Source organism: Myxocyprinus asiaticus, chromosome 20 (assembly GCF_019703515.2).
Source record: "Myxocyprinus asiaticus isolate MX2 ecotype Aquarium Trade chromosome 20, UBuf_Myxa_2, whole genome shotgun sequence".
In the NCBI taxonomy this organism is placed as follows: Eukaryota; Metazoa; Chordata; class Actinopteri; order Cypriniformes; family Catostomidae; genus Myxocyprinus; species Myxocyprinus asiaticus.
This window is the reverse complement of record NC_059363.1, coordinates 5,816,643-5,832,974: the sequence shown is the minus strand read 5'-3', so window position 1 is coordinate 5,832,974 and position 16,332 is coordinate 5,816,643. Positions and strand designations below refer to the sequence as shown.

General features: G+C 37.5%; 1 protein-coding gene across 1 annotated transcript in view; it reads left to right on the top strand.

Moving 5' to 3' along the window:
• Positions 1 to 16,332, top strand: part of LOC127410852 (mirror-image polydactyly gene 1 protein homolog) — a 116,471-nt gene that overhangs the window by 74,913 nt on the left and 25,226 nt on the right. Inside the window, exon 12 of the mRNA XM_051646062.1 lies at positions 9,036 to 9,127. Coding sequence (XP_051502022.1) covers positions 9,036 to 9,127 — 92 coding nt within the window. The remainder of the gene's footprint in view (positions 1 to 9,035; positions 9,128 to 16,332) is intronic.

Sequence of the window (16,332 nt, the reverse complement as noted above, 5' to 3'; positions counted from 1 at the left end):
CAATGTGGTTTATCATGCTAGAAATTCATTTTAGAAACGGTAACTGCGAGAGCAAATTAAAGCAGGTATTAATCTGATTCGCACTGTGCCCCATGCTGTCATTATGGCAAAACAGAGACTTCGACAACGGAGAATACATAGCACACCCACTGCTGCTGGATTGTTGATACACATTCATGTGATGGGTAACACTTCACAATAAGGTTCCATTTGTTAACATTAGTTAACAACATTAGTTACCATGAACTAACAATGAACAATATTTTTTACAGCATTTATTTATCTTGGTTAATGTGAATTTTAACATTTACTAATCCATTTTTAAAACCAAGAGTTGTATTTGTTAACATTCGTTAATGCACCATGAACTAAAAATGAATGAACAACTGAATTTTTATTAACAAACATTAACAAAGATTAATAAATGCTGAAAAAACATATTGTTGATTCTTTATGATACCTAATGCATTATCTAATGTTAGCAAATGGAACCTTATTGTAAAGTGTTACCATGTGATATTACTGTTTCTCAAGAAAATGTGTTTGAGTGAGTTAATTATTTTAGAACAGACAATCATAACTAATAATATTACTAATAATCATACAACTTGTATAACTCGGACATAATAATGTCCATATTATGTCCCATTTCAATGTTCTGAACATTAATTATAACTGGCGAAACATTACTCGTAACTGGCATGTCTCTTTCTTCCTTGTCTATTGCATCGGTTTTGAACCACAGTAAAAATATCTGGTTTGAAATTCAAATTTTGTTTTAGTATACATCCGTGGATACGATGGCTAGAAGTGTAAATAATACTGTATTTTCTTCTTTGTGAATGACAAATTCAGGCGACAATCTTCACTCCACAATCGTTCTGAAACATTTCAAAAGAGGTTTCAAACACAGGTGTTCTGATCAACTGCTCACAATTTATTGCTAAAAAGCAATATGCAAAAGGATTTTACAATGATTTTATTAATCATATAAATAATAAATATAAGCCTAAAATAAATGGCATTGATAATAAATGCCCTATCCTACGTTATATAAAATAAAATAAATAAAAAAGGTATTTTGTGAGAGCTGTAAGTAAGCGGCATGGTTACATTTGGTGCAATTGCCAAATGCGTAAGCCTAATTTTGGAGGGTGTATCCAGCCTATTTGCATGTGTGGTAATTTGCCAATTATTCATTGTAAATCAAAACTTGCAATGCACCCACAGAGCAAATTAGTACCATTTATTTGGGATCTTAGTAAATCAGGGCCTTTGAATACAGTTCATGAGTCTCATATGGACTCAAATCCGGCCTGCATCATGTCCCAATCTCATTTCCCTTCTTTCTTCCTAAATATTGTCTTTGTCTTGTCTCTAGTGTCTCTGTCAATTAAAAAGTGTCAAAAAGCCCTTCAAATAAATAATAGTGGGCCCTCATAAAGGTTACATAAAACCAATAATGTTCAATGATTCTTTGCAGAAATTGAAGCTATAAGCGTCCCTGATGTGAGTGTCAGTGAATTTCTAAAGCAAGGGCTCTGCTGTTTTGTGCTGACTCTGTTAGGAGAGAGATTTATAAGTGTGTTCTGCTGAAGAGGGCTCTTGTATGTTGGGGCGCTTTATTGTCAGGTGAGGATGCAAGTCTTTTGTGTCTGTCCTGTAGAGAGAAATATGTTTAGTCACACATCATCAGGTGACATTGATTTAGAAATAGAGAAGGGTGTGTGTGTGTGTGTATTCCCAACACACTCTCACGGCGAAATCGTCAGGATTTGTACAACTTTTCTAAATTTGGCTAATACTTATGATATCGTGCGACTGCACTCGTTTGAATCCCTACAACGTTCACTACAGCCAATGACATCGCTGGATATCGTTTCCATCTAATACGTGACAATTACTTGCTTCTGTCACACACAACAGCTTCATATCATGTTTACACACTCTACTGATTGGTTAAGTTTAGATAAGGGGTTTGGGTAAGGGCTTAATATTAATAAGTATGTCCTTAACGTCTCATGCGTGGAACTCGCACTTACTTCTGCATTACACATACGGGAATTTGCATGTGATGAATTCGTATGAGTTTATGCAAACAACATCGTGCAAGACCATACGAAATAGCCAACTCGTAAATTATTTACGAATTTTCATGAGATCGGGCTGGTATTCCACAGAATTAGTCCTCTAAGTACAGCGGCTGATAAATTCAGTTCACATTGCACAGGGAAATGGGGGAAAGTGTTACATCCTTAATCACGATTAGGCACAATATTGGTCACTTGCTTAAAGGGATTGTTCACCCAAAAATGAAAACCATTTACTCACCCTCATGCCATCCCAGACGTGTATGGCTTTCTTTCTTCTGCAGAACACAAATGAAGATTTTTAGAAGAATATCTCAGCTCTTTTGGTCCTCACAATGCAAGTGAATGGTGACTAGAACTCAGCTGAAAAGTTCTGAAGTGATATGATAGGTGTGGGTGAGAAACAGGTCAATATAAGTCCTTTCTTACCATCAACCTCCACCTTTGACCAGCCCCAACCAGTTGGTGGCTGAATGTGAAAGTCACATCCACATGGAAGTTAAAGTGAAAGTGTAGATTTTCAGTAAAAAGGGGCTTAAATATTGATCTGTTTCTCACCCACATCTATCATATTGCTTCAGAAAATACAGATTTAACCACTGGACTCATATGGATTGCTTTAATGCTCTCTTTTGGACCTTCTGAGTTCTGGTCACCATTCACTTGCATTGTATGGACCGACAGAGCTGAAATATTATTTAAAAAATCTTTGTTCAGAAGAAACAAAGTCATTCACATCTGGGATGCATGAGGGTGAGTAATGAGAATTTTAATTTTTGGGTGAACTATCCCTTTAAAATTTCCATTTCAGTTTCTATTGAATAATTTAGCAGATACTTTTTTCCAATGCAGCTTACAAAAAAGTAGAGTAAAAGCCCAAGCAATCCATCTTAAGGAACACAGTAGCAGTAGTTCTGAAATACGGAAGTGTGTTAATTCCAAAGTTGACAAGAAAGTGCAGGCTAGTACTGAGAGTAGAGAGATTTTTTTAACAAGTAATATTATAGTTGCCATTTGAACGGGACTTATTTATCTTGAATACTCAAATGGCTTTGATGTGTAAACATGAGCAGTCATATGTCAATGTACTCATGGTTGCTACATATTAACCAATTTCTGAAAGTAGCCTAGTTTTCATAAATTAGTGTTCTGAAGGTTTGAGTATGTCTATATAGTGCATTAAACTCTTTCATTTCAAAAGAGCAAAAAACCCATGATGTGTCCCCTTTAACGTTTTGCGCAACCTTAGAAGTGCCAGCTCGCTCTTCAATGACCTCTGACATGATACAGACCGCGCTGCTTTAAATGAGCTTCATTCAGTGACAGAGCGGACTGTGGACACCGCTGATAACCTCCATCATATCCTCCTCTCCCCACTGGGTCAGAAAGGCCACGAGCAGCTCTGCCCCACCAAACGCTTGCTCATAAAGGTCAAGGCTGCGACCCTCCTTTGCTTGGCTTTATCTCTACAGGTTAACACGTTACTCTGGGAACCTAATTTGGATATTATTGTAATGAATGCTGTTAAAATACATAAGATTAAAAGAATTGAGCTTTGAAGTCAGGCTCCCCTCCCTGTTGGAGAAAAGTACATATTGACTTTAGAGGTTTGAGGCTTTTTGATGTTCTCTTTGACTTGCGAGACCTGCACTCCAGTAATTAGAATGATTGGGATGCCACCGGCGGAAGCTGCATGGGCAAAAGTGTTTATAGTCCTCGAAATCGGAGATTTAAATGCAACAGGCATTAGAGTAGTACCATAAAAAGAAACAGAAAATGGGCCTGTTTCCACTGGATAGTTGACACATGTCTATGGGTATTTTAGGTTACATTTTAAAGGAATGCATAAAAGAAAGTGTATTTGTATGGCTCATTCAAGATTTTAGGTTCAAATGTAGCCCTATATGAATGTATAAGAAGGTGAATGTATATATACAGGTCCTATAAGATTTTAGGTTAAAAGTTATGTGAACGTATAAAGTGTATATCTATAGGTCCATCATGATTTTAGGTTAAAATTTATATGAATAAGGTAAAGTGGATATCTACAATTCCATTTAAGATTTTAGATAATTTTTTTATGAATGTATAATGGAAAGTGTAAATCCATATGTCCATCATGATTCTAGGTTAAAATGTACATGAATGTTTAAGGTAAAGTGTATGTCTATAGATCCATCAAGAATTTAGGTTATTTTTATGAATGTATAAGGGAAATGGGTCCATCAAGATATTAGGTTAAAAGCTACGTGTCTATAGATCCATCATGATTTTAGGTTACAATGTATATGAATGTAATGTATAAGGGAAGCGTATATAATCAAGATTTTAGGTTAAGATGTATATTAATGTATAAGGTAAAGTGTATATCTATAAGTCCTTTATCTGGTCACCATTTATTTTATTTGAAACATTTTTTGCCTCCTCTATTTTAAATTGTCTTGCGTTGTGACAAATGATTTTAAAAAAGTACATATGTTCTATTCCAAAAGCTTAATTCATAATCAGTATTAAAGAATTACCAAAATGCTAATTAAAGTAGTTTAGGAGTATAGCATGTTACACTGCAGGACATGTTATCTTCCCAAAAGTATTTCCTGGGAACTACCCCATTGCAGTCATGCACTGTGGCAAAAGATCATATAGAAAAGTACCATTTGCATTAGTCTCTTTATCGTGCAGTTGAAGATTTTTAATCACAGACTGCATCAGAACCATATAACGGTGTATGCACTCATGTTTCAAACATGCGGGTGAGGCAATGAGGCATTGAAGAAGTTGGCTGTTCGATTCCAGTTTATTTGAATAATAATAAAAAAAAGAAACTTCTATCCACCGCATGTTGATAAGATACCGCTATGCCAAACAGGTGACCCTTAGCTACAGTTTGTGTTTAAATGTTTTGAGGAGAATGCATCCAGGAGGATGTAAGGTAAAGCTTTATCACAGTTTAAGATACACCCATCTGCCAGCATATGCCAACAGCCATATCACCCTGTAGCTCAAGACCGGTTGCCCACTGAAGCTACGCAGGGTTGAGCCTGGTCAGTATCTGGATGGGAGACCTCCTGGGGAAAACTAAGGTTGCTGCTGGAAGAGGTATTAGGGAGGCCAGCAGGGGGTGCTCACCTTTCGGTCTGTGTGGGTCCTAATGCCCCAGTATAGTGACGGGACACTATATAGAGACGTTAAACCGAGGTCCTGACTCTCTGTGGTCATTAAAAAAAATCCTAGAGCACTTCTCATAAAGAGTAGGGGTGTAACCCCGGTGTCCTGGCTAAATTCCCCCCATTGGCCCTTCTCAATCATGGCCTCCTAATAATCCCCAGCCACTAATTGACTCTATAACTTTACTCTCTCCTCTCCACCAATAGCTTGTGTGTAGTGAGCGTACTGGTGCACTATGGCTTCCGTTGCATCATCCAGGTGGATGCTGCACACTGGTAGTGTTTGAGGAGAGTCCCCTGTTCTCTGTGTAATGCGCTTTAAGTGTAGTGTCAGAAAAGTGCAATATAAATGTAACTTTCATTCAATCATTCACTCACCCATCTCTAAGCCAGAAGATAAGGCACAGACAGCATTCATGTGCCTCTTAAGGAAACTGTTGACTTGTCAAGCCTATCAACAACACACCTCAACTGAACAAAGCCCCAATTATAGCAAAAGTTACTGTGTAATCTCTAGCCCTTATAGTGACCCCAAGACATTACCTTTATTTAAAGAAATAGTTCACCAAAAAATGAAACTTCTGTCATCATTTCTCTCTGTCCTCATGCATTTTACTATTTCTTTATCTCTCTCCAACTCTCCCCCTCTTTGCCCACTTGTCTCTCGGGGAGTATATTGCAGGCCTTTACAGTAGGGCAGATTGTCATGTTTGTTTAGACAGCCTCCATTGTGTCTGTCTCCTCGCCCAGCTGTTGGGAGGATGAAACCATCAATACATCTGTTTCAACGGCAGGTCATTAGCAGTGGCTTTATTGCGCAGCAGGTTTAGGCACTGAGAGGTAAGTGACAGTGTTTACCCATCCCTCCCTGCACCCACCAGCCCTGGGTTCCCTCAGTCTCACAATATAGTGCTGCTGAGTAGGTGCTGAGTTAGGAGACAATAGAGTCAGTTAGATCCCCATCAGAGTGAGATGAATGAACAAAGTTCATATGCAGTTCAGATTGGAATCTGAGTTCTGTCGGATCGGAAGTGGATAAAGTTTTCTTCAAGGACATCCCACTTAGTACCACGAATAAAACTCTCAAGTGTCTTTCAAAGATTTGATCACTATCCTGGCAAACTTTGGCAAATCCAGTTATTATTTCATTCTAAAAAAAGTGCTTAGTGTATCAAACTGGTACTTTTTAAACTTTAGACTTTTTCGTGGCGGACTGACAAAATCCTGTGCATCCTGACTCCCGAAAATTGCATTGCAGTTGAAGCTTGCAAAAGTAACTTTCACAAGTTTTAACAAGTTAAGGGTCTGTTTTTCATTCATCAGCGCTGGTTTTAAATTGTTTTCCTTTGTGAACGTACTAGATGGACGTTGTTGATCATTGAGCCGTGTTTCGCTGTTTTCTTTTTTTAGCGTCACGTGCAAGAGCACCACATTTTTGGAAAACCATGTCAAGGTAAAAACAATTTAAAAATTCATCTCGAGACACTTGTGTTTTGCTCTACGTTTAGATTTTTTTTTTTTTTTTTTGTGCAAAGATGCTTTCGGTATGAACAACCACATCCACACTAATCCATTTTGTTTGAAAACTCAGTTTTCAGTTTCATAACGTCATTGTTTTCCAAAGTATGAAGTAATGCAGAGTGTTTTTGATTGAGGAAAACTCCATTCCAGTGTGGATTGAGAGGCGTTAACATGGTAAAATCAATGCGTTTTCATATTCATTTTTTTATGTTTTTTTTTTGGTGTGGACGTGGCCTAAGAATTGCATTCTGACACTTTCCGGAGCACAACAATGTGTAAAATCTATGAAGACACTTAGAGGAAAGGGCGAGATTTTTTCTGAAATAGTTTTGCGTTCCCTCGCAATAAGTTTTGCATTCCCTCGCAAAATTTTACGTTACCTTGCAGTAGTGGTTTTTCATTAGTAATATTGTAGTAACCATGTTTTTTTTTTGGAAAATCATGGCTTTACTATAGTAGTATGTAACCATGACAGTTCCATGTTTTTTGTTTGTTTGTTTTGTGGCAGATACATGGTTTTACCATAGTAATAAGTAGTAACCAATTTTTCCTTTTTTCTTTGGCGGAAACCATAGTTTTACTATAGTAATATGGAAGAATGTAGTAACCAAAGTTTTGTCTTAAATCATGGTTTTACTATACTGTAGTAATATTGTAGGAACCATCGCTGTAGTTGGCTATGTTTTTTTTTTTTTTTTTGGTGGAAACCATGGTTTTACTATAGTAATATAATTTTTATAAACAAAGTCTTTTTAGCAAGTCAGTTCACTCGCGTCCATCTTTGGAACGCTCCCTGGCAGCTATTTTCTATGTAAACAAGCGACATGCAAGTGCAACTCCTATCTACTTAAATGGGGAATGACCAAAACCTCCAAAACGGTTGGTCAAGATACCGATCAAAGAACATATTTCAAATCAGCATTAAAATCTGACAAAACATAAATTGTGCTTCTTTCCCTCAGATTACACACACACATTTTTGTAAAAAAAAAAAAATGTATGTGTTTTTGGCAGAAACCATGGTTTAATACAGTTTACTATATCCATATAGTAACCATGGTTTACTATAAATTAACCATGGTGTGGCAGGCCCACTGTGTTTCTATGGAAGGAGGAAGCGGGATCCGGGTGAACAATCCAACGTAAGACTTTAATGCAACACTTTTCAGTGTATATCAAACATAAATGTGCTTTTCAGCACAATAAACAACCACACACTGAACACACAACAGCCTTGCTTTTCAGCAGTCACTATAACATATCGAGACAAACACAGCTCCATGCGTCTCTCTCTCTCCCATCCGCCGCTGTCTCCTCGCCTTAAGTACTCCTGCTGCTCCTCACTGGAACTCGATACCGGTGTGGCGCACAGGTGGAACTCGTTCACCACTTATCTCCCCGGCCTCGCTCTGCCCAGATGCCGCTCGGCCACGGCCTGCTTGCCACACATGGTTAATCTTGTGGTTACTGTGGTTTTACTACAAATACCAAACTAAAGCTTTTGTTTACCAAACCACAACATTGACATTTATTACCATAATTTTCATTTTCATGTATTTTTTTTTGGTTTCCCTACAAATATAATGGTTAAATATGGTTACTGTAGTAAAACCATGGTCAAATTTATTGCAAGAGGACACAACCTATTGCAAGGGCAAGCAAAACTTATTGCGAGGGAAAACAAACTATTGCGAGGGAATGCAATACTCATAGCGAGGCACACACAACTATTTCTGAAAATTCCCGCCCTGTCATCTAAAGGGCTCCGTAGAAATTCAGCTTGAGTAGCTGGATTCGCATACATTCATGCGGCCGCATGTGACATTTTCAATTGTAGATTTGATTCCCTGCTGTTGCACCATTTTAATGACATCATATTTTTAGTATTTGTTGGTTCTCATTAGTATTCGACCAATATATCGTCCAGGGCCAATTAATCAGCCAGTATTTGCCAGTTCATCCAGCACTGACCATGCCAGCTTTGCCTATTAACAGTTGTTTCCCCACTTGTGTCAGTTCCAGAATCTGCCTATATTTGCTATTATGAAATTGGATTATAAATCAGCGTTATATCGGCCAACCTGTTCTGAAGATACTCACATTGGCATTTTCCATAGAAAAAAACATATTGTTCGACCCATAATTCTCATAATTTGAATTATTAGTGCTGCTTGAAGGTTTAGTCCTTTATTGTTTCCATACATGAATAGTATGTTGTAACAGAGTTTGAAATGACGTGTTTCTCCCATCTCAACAGCTTGAGGAAGAGCTTCGGGAAACTCGGAGAGAAAGAGATAAAGCCCTGGAACTCAGTCGCAAACTGGAAGAGGAGCTGCAAACCTTACGCAGGTATTACAGGTTAACCACCTCACCTTATCCTCCACAGAAAGTGCTTAAATTACTTGTGCGTTTTACAGTTTGTTTGATTTGTGATAAAACATGAAAATACAGTGAACATATGGTGACATGCCTTTAATATTTATTGTAGTTATACATAAGCAGAGGTGCATGAAAAGGTGTCCTGGGGGATTGTAGTTGTTCAACGAGTGGCAGAATATGCATTGATATTGTGCAGGACTTTAGGAGAGCCACATCACCCAACGTCATTATTTTGTATGTGATTAACACAAGAAACAAGTATGGTCACCATCCAGCTGTCATACTGGCTTTTGTGTGTATTGTTTGCTTTGCTCAGGGAAAAATAAATTGCGCGCATTAAGTGAAGTGAGTCATTATGTTGCCACAAATTCATAATCTGGAGGATTGGAGCTTTAGTAAAGATATGATCTCAATCCACATCTCCTGCAGATGCTCCTCCTCTGTACTCCCTGTCGGAGGTCTGTCTACACTGACTTTAAAGTCCTGAGATACTCGTCGTTGTTTTTCTAGACTGTAGAAGCCTCCAGACCGTAGTGCTGAAACATTTGAGGTTCTGACCTCAAATGTTTCACCACAACCTTACATCTGATTGTTTTGGCTTCCAAGTCGTACCCTGTGCTTGTTTAAGGTTTTTATTCAAAATGTGAGTCAGGGTCTGGAATAACCAAACCTACCTCGTTCCCAATGGTTGTGATGGACTACCGCAAACCCAGTTCTTGTCTCCCTGCCAGAGGGCTGTTTGCATTACTTGGGGTTATCTGTCAGTGAGGAGAGGTTTGATAGATGATATGGAGTAAATAAATTTGGCTCATAAACTGTTCATGCTGGTTAAGTGAGCTGTGTCCGGTTTACACCAGACGTACATCCGTGTGCATCAATGCTTTTTCATTTGCATGTCTTCCATCTCATCTATCTCAATGAGATTCCTCCGCATCTCATTGTACATGACTGTGTGTTTGTAGTCCTCTCTTAGAAATGAAAGTTCCAATTAGAACCAAGAGGTGTTTTACAGGCTGATGGAGCAACTTTTAAAGGTGCAGTATGTAAGATTGAGAAACCCTTGTTATTAATGACACCTGTGGCCGTTAAGTGAACTACAGCCAGCTACCTGTTGCTCGTGCTCACGCTTGTGCACACACTCCATAGGGACATGAGCGAGCAAGCATCGGCCAAAACAATGACGTAATGTACAAAGAGACTGAACGTGATTCACCGGCATCATGCTGACAGATGAGATAGCATAATTAAAATTACAAAGTTATGATTGTTTTACTACAAACTTTGAGACTAAACTAAAACTACTTATCAGCTAACATAGCATACTGATACACACATACAGCTACATACTACCGAACTATATTAGACAGTTTACTGTTGCACTGCACTGTTATGTTGCACTATTGTACGTTTTGTACTACGATCAAGAAACCAGCATATTTGCTTAAATTTATCCTGTATACCTGACTTTTAGATCGTTGAAATTATTTGAAAGTTACGAAGTAAGGTAGCTTGCAGTTCGTCAGCGTTAGCAGGCAAGATCAAGTTAGCTAAAATTACAAAGATCAATCCTTATGGCACTATATTTCACATGCTTTGCAGTTATGTAAGCAGTTTTGATCCCCAAAACCGAACGAAGGTCCCTCCAGGAATCAAATGCCCTTCCGATGTTCACTCTAGTTTTCGCTCGACCACAATCACGTTCCCGCTTAGCCAGACGGGATTCAGTAGATCATTTTTATTTATTTTTTTGGCTTACTCGGAGTTTGTGTAGGAGTCAGTGTTGTGCTGAGAGCCGGGCGTTTGCTGGATTCCATCTCTAAGATAACGTTACCTAGTGTTGCGGTTTGTTGTCGCTGTCGAATAGCGGAAGAGAAGCACTGACACAAGGCTCTCGGGAGTGCGCATAAACGTCACATCCTTTGAATTTTCCTTTGAATCCTTTGAAAATCAGTCTACAGGCTTTAATAGGCAACCTAGGTAGTCCAGGAATGGCTCATGTTTTAAAATGCGTTACAAGCCGTTCACACATTGGCAAAAAAAAGGCGAATATTACAGGAAAAACATTACATACTACACCTTTAAAGTTCCACAAATAATTTTTTTCATTCTCTATTTTCTAGGAAGCCACCCATTTACTCGTGCTTCAAAGAACCCATAAACCAATACGCTGATCATAAGATCCTATTATGTATAACATCAAGATCTTTCTTAATCTTTTAATTTCCACTAACAAAAAAGTAACATGGTACTGCCATGTTTTTGTGGACATGGTACCATGATATTACTTTTGTATTACTTTTTTTTTTTTTTTTTTTTTTTTTTTTATACCATGTAACATGTCGATACCATGTCTTTTTGGACATTTATTTTTAGAAGTACATTTGAGTGCAGAATATGATAGAATGATAGAATATGGTGTAGAATATGATAATAATTTAGTACGATCGTACTGTATGTTGAAGGATATATTAGGTGTTTTTGTCCATGCAATGTAAGTCAAAGGCAGCCTGATCTCATTAAATTTATGTGAATTTTTTTTTAGCAAAACGAAATGACATGCCTTATTACATGTTTGGCTACAGTTTCCCTGTGAAATGTCCAGCGGAGGGCACCAAAAGTGAGTGAAATGATGTTGGAATCAGACAAAGTTTCAAGGTGAATTTTAGATGGATGTTTTAATAAAAAATGCACTTCTCTAACCTAAAATTTTGCCAAAACCTAACCAATAGTGTCCTAAAAAAGAAATGAGAGGTGAACAAAACAGACATCCTTACCCTAAACCTAACCAATAGTGTTTTTTGTCACAAATGCGATATAATAAACACATTTTCTGAAGCAACCATATCATTTCGTGTCACTTCTATGATGCTTTTGTCTCACGGGTCAGCTTGAGTGCAGGCTGGGCTCAAACCGCGGCCTTCCAAGTCCAAAGTCAGGTGAGCTACCGTGCAAGTTTATCACATTGGAAAAATTATGTAAATGTAGGTGGGTTAAATGTTAAAATGTGTCGTATTTCAAATTATGCATTAGAGTTTCCGATATCATAACGTAGCAGTGTGTGAGAAGTGTTTTTAATATCGTGATTCTTTATAATCGTGCAATGAGGACTTTAATAGCATTTTTTTTTTTACAGCATCATTTTCTGTAAAGCTGCTTTGAAATTATGTGTGTTGTGTAAAGCACTATACAAATAAATATGACTTGACTTGTGAGTAACAGAGTGAAAAATAAGTGTTTATGAAGTCATTAGCAGTTGTAGTCATGATTTTTGTGAAAGTGAATAAAACACACAGTTGTTGAAGCGCCTCTAGTAAAACGAGTGTGGCATGCAAAAGTCAGTTTGCAAAAATTTCGTTAAAGTAACGTTCATTCTATGAGACAAAGGGTCAAAGGGGGCTTTTCAAGCTCCAGAAAGGACATAAAGGCAGCATGTAAGTAATCCATATGGCTCGCGTTGTTTAATCAATGTTTTCTAAAATGATATGATCGCCAAAGTCAGACCAAAGTCCTTATTCCCTACCTGCCTTATTCATTACATTTATGCTGCCTTTATGTCCTTTTTTGAGCTTGAAAGTTTTGGACCCCATAGACTTGTACTGTATGGGCAAAAGCACCTCATGCATTCTTCAAAATATCTTCGTTTGTGTTCCGCAGAATAGAGAAAGTCATACAAGTTTGGGATGGCATGAGGATGAGTAAATGATGAGAGAATTTTCACTTTTGGGTGAACTATCCCTTTTTTTAATAGCAAAGACATTTGAGGGTAACTCTATTGCTCCCTTTGTTTACTGCGACAATATGGCAAGAATACATGTTAAGTGTCTACAGTAGGACTGCACACTTGCAATGCATTGACCATTGGAATCTTAATTTACTTATTTTTGAAGTGTTTCTGGCCTAAAAGAGTGATTGCTTGTGAATGTTGGTTGCTACCTAGTATAACTCTCTTAATCTGAGAAGAGCGTTCACACTCTTGCTTTCTGTTTGGTCTGTCCCCGTTGGAGGAGGAGAAGGAACCCATTGTTTTCCCCCCGGGACAGTCTGCATTGTGTGAGCGTCAATGTGTCCAGCACTGTACCCCAGCCCATGTGGCCGCAGTGCTGAACCTTTAAAAGGGGAATCCTCCAGACCAACAAAGGCCAGAGGATAGCTGCATGTGTTTGCTTTTAGGATTGCCCGACCACCTCCATTTTGTCTTTTAGGATAACAGACAGTCTGAGTCACATGAAAGAGCAGGGATCAGATGAGAGAGAGAATGGGGTGAAAAAAACGTCTGCGTTGTGAACTTAGTTCTGATTACTGCTGGGCTATATATCGATTATTCACTTTATTGGCAATTCTTGATAATTTTGCTGGTGATATATAATTAAGAAACAACGTGAACATTGCAGTGATTATTTTGCAATTTTTATTTTTATTTTAATGATTATATAGCCTCTTTCCATGCATTAAGACAGAAATGTTTTAATAGCATTTCTTATTTTAAATTTAGTTGCGTTACAGTTCCGCAGATGTTAAACATGTTTAAAGTTCAGTACAAATAGAACATAAATCAAATCTAAAATTAAAAATTATACAAATCAAAAATCAAAATTCTTATTGCTTAACTTTTTTGCTCCACATTACTGTCCTGGTAATATTGCAATTCTGTGAGAAATAAAATAAAATGAGGGTTGTTTTCCAACCCTTTCATATTATTGATGAAGAATCTTCCATTAATCTATAAGAAATGTATTAAAAAAGAAAGATATAAAAAAATTGCATTAGAATTGTTAAGTTCAATTCTTTCTATAAATCTGTTCATCTGATTTTGAACAGTTGTTGATTCAAACATTATTTCATATATTTAATTTTTTTATACAGTTATATGCAGGTAATGTAAATAATGCTGTTAACAACTTTATTATATTGGTGCATATAAATAAAAATAATTAAATCTTATAAAATATGTTTTTAAAATAAAAACTTTTCATTTAGTGAAACGTCATGGAAAACGTCACCATTTTTTTAAAAAAAATAGATCTTACTGTGTTTTAGTTTTTCCATTAAAATGTTTTATCTACTCTGTAATGGTGGCTGTTTGGGTTAAATGATGGTTCCTCTAATTACAAAGCAAATACATAAATATTAAATATCATTAGGCCCGAGAAGAAAAAAAAATAAATAAATAAATAAATAAATATATATATATATATATATATATATATATATATATATATACATACACTGAACAAAAATATAAACGCAACATGTAAAGTGTTGGTCCCATGTTTCATGAGCTGAAATAAAAGATATATACACATACATACATACACTGTATATACATATATACTTATACATTTTTTGCAATATCACCCAGCCTTCGTTATGATTAGAACCATCTCCTAATAGCTCAACAAGCTCCCTGCTGATAAAGAGCAACATTTGGGCAATTTTAGCTCTCAGGGAAGAGTTATTTTAATGGGTTATCATTGGCTTACCAGTGAAGGAGAATTTAGACTATGAGTTAGTGTTTTGTTTGAGTATCGGCCAGCATCAGAGGGAGGCAGGGCTGGATAGATGTGAATTAACACCGTATGTCCCCATACGGCCAAACTCCCCAGTGATCATTATTATCACACACACTAACAGCTCGACCTGTCAATACCCTCAGCTCAATAGTCATTAGCACATGAGCTCTATTTTCCAAAACTTCTTTGTATTAGTTTCACTCTTACTTTTTATATCTTTCCTGCTCATTTTTATTATTTTTTATACTTGGGGTTAGGGATTTTTAGAGATTTTAATCTTGTGTATAAAACCTGCACTATTTGTGCTATGGACATGAATGATTCCTCAAATTATGCTGCATGCTGAGTAGACAGTGCTACAGTATTGCTTTTCTAGCGATCGTCTGGCGGACGATAAAAGAGGTGAAGAATCTGATAAATTTACATTGAAAGAGAGACCTGAGCAATATCTTGGGACCAGAATATAATAACAGACTTTTGGGTGGGCTCTTTTGACTTTGGCTAATAGGTTACCACCTAGTAACCTTTAAGAACACCCTGGCAACCACCCAAAGCAATGTAGGAATCACCCAGAACACCATAGCAACCACATAGCAACATGCTATATCATAGTGGTGAGTTTTACACAGACAAGCCCCACTAGCATTTTCTTCTTCACAGAAATCTACTGTAGATGAGTTTATTATTAACTTGAGGATATGAGGTGTAACATGGAGTTTTTCCCACAGTTGTAAGTTCATAAAATTGTCTCTGATCTTTAGAGAGATTTCTAATCAATCATCTCTCAGTGAACTGATTATCTGTGCATTTATTTCCATTCTTTTTGTGTTTCCCCTCTTCGAAACCCCTGCAGATTGGGCTGAAATAAAATATTCTAAGAAACCCTTGGATGTTGATCACATCAGTGGTTACACCATATTGAATAATGAAAACTTTAAATGTATGTAATATTTTTTGCGCCTGTGGCATTACAGGCTTTAGCCCTAAAACAGAACAAACTGCAGCCTCTGCATTAGCTGTCCTTGCCGTTCTGTGCAGCAAAATACATTTTGTAGATTGCATGAAACCCCTCCCAGCAAGCAACAGCTCCTTTATCCAAATGCACAGCAGTGTATCTGCCAGAGCTCAGCAAGGCATGGGCTGCATCCGAAGAAAAAAATGCTGCCTTCGCAGGCTGTATGGGGAGGTAAAAAGGCATCAAGACAGGTTCAGATTCAATATTTGCAACACATCCCATCAACTAAGATGCCTTTACCTCATCAATTTTTGAAGGCAGAGAAAGGCTGTTTTAAGAGGGATTTGGGCACTTTTTTAGCTGGTCAGTGGGCTGGTTTTCAGAGGTTTTGGGCACATTTTAGCTGGTCAGGATGGTCAGTGGACTCATTTTAGAGGGGTTTTGGGCAATTTTTAGTTGGTCTAGCTAGTCAGTGGGCTGTTTTTAGAGAGGTTTTGGGCACTATTTTGCTGGTCAGTGGGCTGGTTTTAGAGCAGTTTTGGACACTTTTTAGCTGGTCAGTGGGCTGTTTTTAGAGAGGTTTTGGGCACTTTTTGGCTGGTCAGTGAGCTGGATTTAGAGGGGTTTTGGGCACTTTTTAGCTGATCAGGCTGGTCAGTGGGCTGGTTTTAGAGAGGTTTTGGGCACTTTTTAGCTGGTCAATGGGCTGG